At 34.3% G+C, this 10190-nt stretch overlaps 1 protein-coding gene across 1 annotated transcript in view; it reads left to right on the forward strand.

The window, feature by feature from the left end:
- Window positions 1-5532, forward strand: part of LOC150082213 (uncharacterized) — a 79027-nt gene extending 73495 nt beyond the window's left edge. The window contains exons 8-9 of the mRNA XM_090380452.1: window positions 233-287; window positions 5321-5532. Of these exons, the coding sequence (XP_090236578.1) occupies window positions 233-287; window positions 5321-5484 (219 nt within the window). The 3' untranslated portion in view covers window positions 5485-5532. The remainder of the gene's footprint in view (window positions 1-232; window positions 288-5320) is intronic.
- The last annotated feature ends 4658 nt before the right edge of the window (window positions 5533-10190 follow it).

Consider the following 10190-nt stretch of genomic DNA (forward strand, 5'->3'; position numbering starts at 1 on the left):
TAGGATGTAGAGCTGCTGGAATGAGTACAGAGAAGGGCAGTGAGATTGTTGAGTGGAACAAAGGTGTGCTTTTACCAAGAAATGTTTTAGTTTTGCAAGTTTCAGCATCCAAGAGACTAGGCACTAATTTTTTTTTTTTTTTTAATCACTGTACATGTTTTCTCTACAGCTCTTTAAATATATCCATGTAGAATTTTAAAATTCTTGAACATACTTCGATTTGTATTTTCAGAATAAGTTCAAGCGTGAAGAAAAATATAATAGGCAACTTGTTGATTCTGCAATATGTAAGTATGTCATTTTTATATTATGAATTGATCAATTGTGTGTACTGTTTATTTTATCGTAATTGACTTATCGAGTAAATTAAATCATATTTTGAGGATTATTTCATTTTTAACATAGTGCAGGAAGATTATATTTGCAAAATTTAATAATGATGGCTTCACTAAATAATATTCCGAAAAGAAGAAAAAGAAATATTTAATGATCTTTTAGAAGAAAAAAAAAAAAATTAAGTTAAAAATTACATCTAAGTCTTGTGTTTATACATTCTTCTAGTACTATTTTATACTGCTTTGTATATCTCTCAGGTACTACGTGTTGTTAATATTTCTCATGTTCATGATGTCTTTTACAAACCTGCTTAAAAGAAATCTTAGTTTACACATTTTAGAGGCTAACAGACATTTTTTTTTCTTTTTTTGTTGGTTATAGTTTTAAGTAGCATAATAATGGCCAGAAATATTTAATGACATTAAATATTACTATAAATACAGATGAATACTAAAATTTCATACTTCACTGTTAGTAAACTAAGATAAACATTTAAAATTATTCTTGAAGTGATTTATTTCTTTTGGGTCACCTTGCTATCAGACAAAATCCTAATCTTTTATCATCGTTTATTTGTATTTAAATTTATATTTAGGAGTTAAAAAAGGGGAGAGACAAATTGACTGAAAAGTCAGTTGGTTACAAATTCCTTGGGTGGTCTTTAATCGTGATGCAGATATCTGCAAACATCTAATGCTAAGTCATTAGATGTTTGCAGATATCTGGATGAAATGTTCACTGACAACTTATGTGTCTGTGAAAGACCCATCGTTTGGTCACAAAATTCAGAAAACAAAACGCTGCCCTATTTCTTTGTCATAGTCACATAGAACATTATGATGAATGATCCACGGACACTGATGATCTGAAGGCGAAGGCTGCCACAGCTTTCCAGCAAATCACACTGCAGATGTTAAAAGTGTAGAAAATTTGCTGCTTGAAGAGAGCATGCTACGTCCAGATAACTTTTGTCACAGTGTGTGTCATGGAAGGTAACATAAGTGAGCATGCACACACACACACACACACACACACACACACACACACTGTATGGCAACCTTAGAGTGTGTATTTTCTATAGGTCTTAAGAAAGTCATGAGATAAACATAAGTTATGAGATAAACACTGCAGATGTTAAAAGTGTAGAAAATTTGCTGCTTGAAGAGAGCATGCTACGTCCAGATAACTTTTGTCACAGTGTGTGTCATGGAAGGTAACATAAGTGAGCATGCACACACACACACACACACACACACACACACACACACACACACACACACACACACACACACACACACACTGTATGGCAACCTTAGAGTGTGTATTTTCTATAGGTCTTAAGAAAGTCATGAGATAAACATAAGTTAAAAATAAGTAAGGCAGATAAAGTCAAGGGGAGGGTGACATTTTGAAAGCCACTTTGCCACTCTCTGAGCTGGGTTGCCTGAAATCATGCTTACAAAGCACAAGCCAATGGGCCTACATGAGGTGTACAACCAAAGTGGTTGCACATCTCACATAGGTTGCTTGGGTTGTGTTTTGTAAAACTATTATCAGGCAACCTAGCTTACCCTCTCCACCCCACAACTTAACTGCCATACTTATTTTTAACTACTCTCTGTTGTATTTAACTTAATATGCAGAAACTAAACATGGAAGCATTCTAATGTTTTACTTTTTATCCACACCCAAATGGATCACCCTGTATGATTCACGGAAGAGGTACACAATTATAGTAATTAACTGCATCACTGAGATGACAAAAATGAGTCCCTTGTGACAGTATGAGGTGTGATCAAAAAGTTCACGGCTTGAACTTAAATATTTGAAAAATGAAGCTCACTGGCTATTCAGATGGATCTCCTTGACACTGTATACACCAATTCCAGTGCTTCTGCAACTTCTTGGGAGCATTCCTAATATGTTTCTTTTGAAATTGCTGATAGTATCCTGTATCACATTCTGAATAATTGCCTCAGGCATTGAAAATCTGTAACAGCGCCTCCGTAGCCAGGTGGGAAGGAGCAGCAGTGCGTAGCACACGCTTCTTGATTAGATCGGGGTTCGAGCCCGTCACCACCAAATACGGAGGATGCAGAAAGGTCAGGGAATGACCACCGCATATTCCCGGAGCAATATGGCCTTAGTTGCTAATGCTCCTAAAAACCAAATAACAAACAAGCAAATCTGTAACCTTTCAAGGATGCTTTAAGCTTGGTAAACAAAAAATATATATATCTCATAGGGAGCTAAATCGGGTGAGTATGGTAGATGGGGGACCGCAGTGACGGAGCGTTTTGCAAGAAATTCTTGAATACAAAGTGCCAAGTGTGCCGGGATACTGTTATGATGCAAGTTCCAATTCTCTGACACCCCCTTTTCTGGCCATTTTCTCTGAAAAATATTGTAATTACTATAGAACTATTTTGTAGTACAGCAGGTTCCCATTACGCTGATTCGCTATAACGCTGTTCTTATATTATAACCTGTATCTGACTATAACGCTGTCACAGATCACTATAACACTCTTTTACAGATTGCATTTTTGGCATATTTAACGAAATCGTTTCATTTGATGGAGTGGATAGCTTCAAAATGGATAGCAAAACAGCATTAAAATGTTTCCCACGCTGACTTGAGAAATTTTCCCACGCTCAGTGAAATTTTCTCGCACGGTAATATAACTGCAGTACAGTGACTTGTTATGTAGTTCCGAGATCAACATTTTAAAAAATGATCACGTATATTGCTTGTAATATTTGCGTTATATGCATTTATCTGAAGTCCAGTCATCACTCAGTACTGTATTAGACATCGTGCGAAACAGACAGTTTACTTGAACATTGTATCATAATTAATGCAACCAACGCAGTTACATTTTCGAAGAGTTAATAATGGCCGATAAGAATGAAAAAGCAACAATGTCTGAGCGCGGTACGAAGACTATAAATGTAAGAAAAAGACTGAATTTGAAAATTAAATCAGACGTTTTGAAGCGAATCGATTCCGGTCAAAGACCAGCGGATGTGTGCCATAATTTAGGACTTGCAAGTTTAACTGTAAGAACAATTATAAAAAAAATAAAGAATTAATTTTAGAAGTGGGAAAGATAGCTGTTCCACTGCAAGCAACTAGGGCTAGGCTGGCTATTAGCATTGAAATGGAAAGACTTTTAACTAATTTTATTGAAGATAATATCCAATGCAGAATTCAGTTAAGTTAAATATTATTAAAAAAAAAAAAAAAAGAGAGAGAGAGAGAGAGATTAGCTGATATGATGATCTGAAGAAAACTCACCTAAAAAAAAAAAAAAAAAAAAATGTGGAACCATTTAAAACTAGTAAGGGCTGGTTGAATAGATTTAAAATCCAGGGAGAAGCCGCAAGTGCAGAAGGAGCCGAAACTTTCAAAAAAGAACTTGTTAAAGTTATTGAAGAGGGATATTATGTATTATACTTCTCAACAAGTTTTTAACATAGATGAAGCAGGACTTTTGTGGAAACGAATGCCTAAAAGAAGTTTCATATTGAAAGAAGAAAAAAACATGCCAGGTTTTAAAGCGGTGAAGGATCAGTTGACTATTGTAGGGTGGTAACGTTGCGGGGGATTTAAAATTAATACCCCTTTTAGTTTATTTGGAAGAGGGCCAAAGTTCAACCCAAAACGACACATTTTTCATGATTAAATTCATTAATTAAATTAAATCAATTTAGATCAATTTAAATTCGAATTTTCAGTTTAATTTTGATACGTAAGTAGTTACCACATAATTATATACGTATGTAATGCAGAATATTTTATATGTGAAAATATTTGAATATTAAATATTTTGACCGACGTTTGTGCATCTTTTCACTACCGTTTATTATTGATTAGGAAATATCCTATACCACCGACCGCAACTCATAAATACATATGTCACCTTATGGGAATGCGGCGCTCGCTTAGCGTGGATTCACTTAGCGCTCTGTTTTTACGGAATGAATTATCAGCGTTAAGTGGGGGTCACCTGTATTCCTGATTTACTATTTCACCATGTGAGACAAATTTATAATGAACAGTGCCCTGCAAATCAAAAAAGGTACAGTAAGCATGGTTTTCATATTTGATCAAGATTGTCTTGCTATTTTTGGGCCTCAGTAAACTCAATCTGCCACTGAGATGACTAGATCTTTGTGTCTGGGTCATAGCCATACACCCATGATTCATAACTAATTATGATAGAAGAAACAAAGAGTGAGAATTAGCAGTAGCACACTGACAAAGATCTCAACGTGTGAGAACTTGGCACTCTCTGACCATCAGTGAGGAAATGAGCTACAGATTTGTCTGAGATGTGTTGCATTGCCAAATCTCATGTTAACATTTATCAAGATTTCTCATAAAATTCCAGTTTCACTAACAACTTTGTGGATAGTTATGAGTCTGTCTGATCAGATCATGAAGGGCAGCCAGAGCAGATCATCTTCGGTGGACAAGTAAACTTCTTGGACCACTGAAAAAAGTCTAAAAAAATGTATAGTATCTATTTCGAGGGTTGTTTTTAACACGATGTTGGCTTCTTTTGAACTTTTCTCAAATTTGAAATGAAGTTTGATGCAGCAGTAAAACCCATCTGTTTCAAAACACACAGAACACCTGTTCAATGTGTGCAAATTCAAAATAACTGCAGATATATGGGTGTTTTAGTATATGTGTATGTCTAGATGAGCCACCAAACAGGTTGCAGTGGCTGTGATTTTAAGATACAAAATCAGTCCCCAAACTCTAAGCACACTTTTTATAATGATTTTGCCACACTTTTGGAGAGGTGTGGGTTTGATTCCAGTTAGATTATAGATATTGTAGATGGATGTCTGATTTTGTTTCACAATTAATCTAAACAATTTACATTATCAAGATTGTTTATTCACATTACCTTGTGGTAATTGTTAATTTTGCCCATTTTGATACTTATTGATTTATCGCCTTGCTTATTTTTAAGGTAATCCAGTGCAGTTTGATTTGTCTCAGTTTGAAAAAGAAGATGAAGGAGGAGAAGAAGCTGTAGATGAACCTAAAAAGAAGAAGAAAAAGTTGCAAAGTGGAAAACAGAACAAAGAGAATTCATTAGACATAGCCAATAATGAAAACGAAAATACCTCCTGATGATAATTGAAAGTAGTTTTCCAAATTTAGCCATATTCAAAAATTATTTATTAGGACAAGTATGAAAAAGTGCTTAAGTGACAAAGATCTGTAATTGCATTTAAGCTATACTCTGCTACCTCTAAATGTGATCATATTGCCAAGCTCAATAATATGCATTATACTATTGTTACACAGCGTATGAATATATTTTTGAAGCTGTTTATAAAAAAATAAAGCAAATATTTTTTATTTGTTCTTTTGTGTGTAATTTAACAGAGATTAAGACTACTGCATGTAAATTATCTAATATTGCTAGCTGTTTGTTCAGTACTATATATAATTTATTTAATATTGGTAGCTGTTTATGTTGGTTTCAATATGTTAACCTATATATGTTAAGTTATAAATAAGTCTGTTAGAATCAGTTTTAAGATATTAAACTGGTTTTAGTTTTAAGTTATTAGAACAGTTTAAACCAAAAATTGTTATCTATATTTGCAGGTGTTTCAAATACAGTTTAAAATTTAATAAGATTGTATTTTGTAAATATTTTGATGCAGATCACATCGTTTTTTTTTTAATTATTATCAATATACACCAATTCCAGTGTAAATTGATATGAAATAACATAGTTATACAATGTTTAACTATGTTATTTCATTTTATTTTTTAAATTATTGGATAATTATACTAGATATGCTAAAATAAGCTTGAGCTGCCTTGCTTAATAGGACTTGCTGTATCCAGTATCTCTAACTAGTCACATAACCATTATTGTCATGTATGAGAATATAGTTTTAATAATTGCAATAATTTTATATGATTCTACTGGTTTATGCCACCAGAAAAGTTAAATTTTTCATACATTTGAAATACAGATTTAATAATTAGCTGTGATAATTTGCATCCTTCACAAAAGGAACTGTGAAATTATATTATTGTTAAAATGTTTTGTTCCAATTAAATTTTTGATAGTGCAATACTTATATTTTTATAAAGCATGGAAAAAGATCTGATTTGTTTTTCCAAAAGGATTTAAATCATGTTTTGCATGAGAGAACATTCTAATGTCACACCAGTAATATAATCATTTGAAAGTACTATGCATTGGAAATTAAATTATGTAATAAATAATTGTTGAATAAAATAAGCTTGCAATGCTGCTTCATATTGATTTTGAAATAACTTTACACTGACTTTGGGGGGGGGGGTGTCAATTCAAAAATCTGTTAATACAGATTTGTGAATTGACCAGACACTTTTTTTTTTTTGTTATTTTCTGAATTTGGTAGAGTGTTCATTTTAATTTAAACAGGTTTTAAATATTAACTGCATGTTAGTGTTAATCAGCTGAAATTTTTAGGAAGTAGAAAAATACTGAACATAATTTTCACAATTTTGTCTGTCAAGCAGATTCTGGACATTTTCCTTATATAAAATGTTAAGAATCATTTAGTTTTGTTATGGTAGATGTTTGTGAATTGTAATCAATTAATGCATTATCTTAATCACTGAGAAAGATAATGATTTTACTGTGGAGAAATTCAAGTACGTAATGAAGATAAGTTTTGTTTTTGCTGACATAACTATAAATACTTGCAAAAGAGTACCCATATTTTGGGAAATTACTGTATGTTTAATATTTGTAATCCATGCAAAAAAGATTACTTTTCTCTCTTTTAGCACTCATTTATTCACTAAATTACTTCTTAACTTAGCAAATCTGCTCTTGTATATTACAGCTATGTAAGCTAGTTAGAGTGCTTGTGTGGCATTACTTTAGAACAGCTGTGAGCAAAGAAAACGAGAACATACATTTCAGCTAAAAAGACATTCTCTTCAATCTACATTTTTCTGGTTTTGTATATGCAGCTGGAAAAAATTTCATTCAACAAATTTCGAAATTTCTGTAGAAACTTACTCCGACTCGGCCACCTCACATCTGTGTGTAATATCAGATCCGGTTCTTTTTCGAGTTGCATTTTGAAAAGTCTCCTTTGAAGAGATTGTCCTCTGATGGAATTCACGATTTTGAAAGCCGTGTCCATAACACTTAGAATTTAATCTTTTGCTGGCTAACGCTTGTTGGTGGATGATACAGTGGTAACTCAAAAAATCTGGGAATTCACCATCCTTTTGGCACAATGCAATGAATCCGTTAAGATGCCCTGTCATTGCTTTGGCTCCATCTGTTGTTATTGATACTTGCTTAGTGGAAATTTAATTTTTTCAATAAAATTTTTGAATGCGTTAAATATATCAAGACCTCTAGTTCTTTTTTTAATGAAACCATATCCAGCAGTTTTCTAGTGGCAGAATTGTCGAAAACCATACAAATAAAAACGAGCAATTGAGCTGTATCACTGATGTCTGTATATTCATCCAGTTCTAAAGAAAAGGACACCACTAGCAATATGAGCACGCAATTGTTCGCTCACATTTTTACTCATTTTTTCGATGCTTTGCGTCACAGTATTTCGAGATAATTGCAGACCTTGAAGAGAACTTTTAATTTCATTTTTGTTCTTCAAATTTTCAAAAAGAGAATCTTATTTCTAAAAATGCATTTGGTTTGCAGAAAATGGTTTGCATTTTTTTGCAAGCTGGATTTAAGTTCTTTTAATTTATTTTTTCTAAACAGGTTTAGAAAAAATAAATTAAAAGAAATTAAGGTCACTATTAGGTAGAAAATCCGATTGGTATTTACCATAAAGATATTAATATCAATAAATATTGAAAGCAGTAAGGAGACCGAACACGAAGTGCCTTTCTAAATTTCCTTTTTCAAGTCTAGCTACGGAAGCATTGCAAATCAAACAACATATTTTTCTTTTATCATTACAAAAAAGTATTCTAGTTCCCACTCTTGATGAAAAGATACGCTTTATTCTTTTTTGTAGTATTCATTTTAAATCAAGGGATATTAAATAAACGTATCAGTACTGTCCAGTTATTAATATTAAGTAAACTAAATAAGAATTCGACACACTATGCTCTCCACAACTAAACTGCGTGAATTTTCACTAGACCACAGTAGCTCTGTGCACTAGACAAGCCTAGCTGCTGCACGGCGACAAGAGTAATCACGTGGTTCAACGGATTTGTAATAAGCATATGCAGTGGGGCACATATTTAGATTTTGACTAATCTATTTTTTATAGATGTTTAAAATTCGTCGTGAACGACCGAAATTACAGCCGCGATCGACTTGTTGGCCATCCCTGCTCTATGGGATTGATATTGGGGGTGTTTGGAGGTAAATCAATATGCTGGAAGTCAAATGTGATCCTCAAACCATTCCTGCGCATCAGGTGCCCGATGGCTCGGCACATTGTCATCTTGGAAGACACCATCGCCATTCGAGAAAAAGTGTAACACAGCAGGGTGTACATAGCAAGCAGCTGATGATAGCTGAGACCAGTGATACATTTTTCCACATGCACCAGGGGGTCCAAGTTGCTGGCAGTGAAAAATGCCCCACACCATATAACTGCCTCCACCGGCCTGCACTTTTGATACCATGCATTATGGATCAAGAGCCTCATGTTGATGCCAAATCCGTACGACCATACACTGTGTGGAGTAAACAACATGACTCATCCAAACAGCACACCTTCCAGTGTTCTAACGTTCAACTTGCATACTCTTTGAACTAGGTGAGTCTTTTACACCAATGAACCATGGTTAGGAGAGGATGCCGTAAGGGTCGCGTCCTGGTATATCCCATACGTGCGACGCATGATCATGCCAGATATTGTTCCGGGTTGGCCCATGTTGTATTGGGTAGTCAACTCTTCAACAGTGCTGCGCTTGTTCGCCTGTATGAGTCATCGGATCCGGCGCTCACCTCTAACATCAACCTTTGCAGTTTTGCAGTCAGGTCGTTGTTTGACCATTTTGACGCCAGTCCTGGTACACTTTAACAACAGGGGGCTCTCCAACACTCCACCATTTCAGCCATTTGGGAAATCGAGGCACCAGCTCGTCGAGCTCCCACAATCTGTCCTTAATCAAAGTCCGATAAATCTTTCCTTTTATCCATCATGCTCGGAATTTTACTACCTACTGAACCACTGACACCTTATCTATGCTACGTAAATCAAGTAACTGTGAACTCTCGTACCTCACGTGGTCAACGGGTCGCATTCACTTTTCATAGGGGTGGTCATAATTCAGTGATCACTCAGTGTATATGGGGAAAGAGGGGGAGTAGGTGGTTTAATAATGCCCATCACAGGACATTTCGATAAAATGTTGATGGAATGCGCACTGAAATAATTGAAAGCGGGAGGGAGAAATATTTACTGCACGTGAACAACTTTAAATTTATCACAGAAAAAAAGTTAAGTGGCAAAGTCTTCATAAGAAATATATAATTTTATCCACTAGTTTTAGTCTTTTATCACTGTGATGGATAAACTTTCCTGTTAGTAATGTGGCATTAATGCTATTGCTAGTTTAACAATTATACACATTAATAGTATTTTGCATAAATTTTATTTGATTTATGGTTTTTTATTTAGGGTGGGAGGTGTTTTAGTCGTTAAGGCCTGACTGTTTGCCTAGCAGTGGTCGGTTAGCCTATTATTACATGTTGAATTTAAATTGCTAAAAGAATTATTACAATAATAGGTTAGTGGAAATAATAAGGTAAAGTAAGGAAAAATTAGGGAACAAAATTACATTCTTTCACATGGTCAGCTGTCCACTGCCTTTGAGTAGAA

Source organism: Mastigoproctus giganteus, chromosome 8 (assembly GCF_048544385.1).
Source record: "Mastigoproctus giganteus isolate SK-2022 chromosome 8, ASM4854438v1, whole genome shotgun sequence".
Taxonomy (NCBI): domain Eukaryota; kingdom Metazoa; phylum Arthropoda; class Arachnida; order Uropygi; family Thelyphonidae; genus Mastigoproctus; species Mastigoproctus giganteus.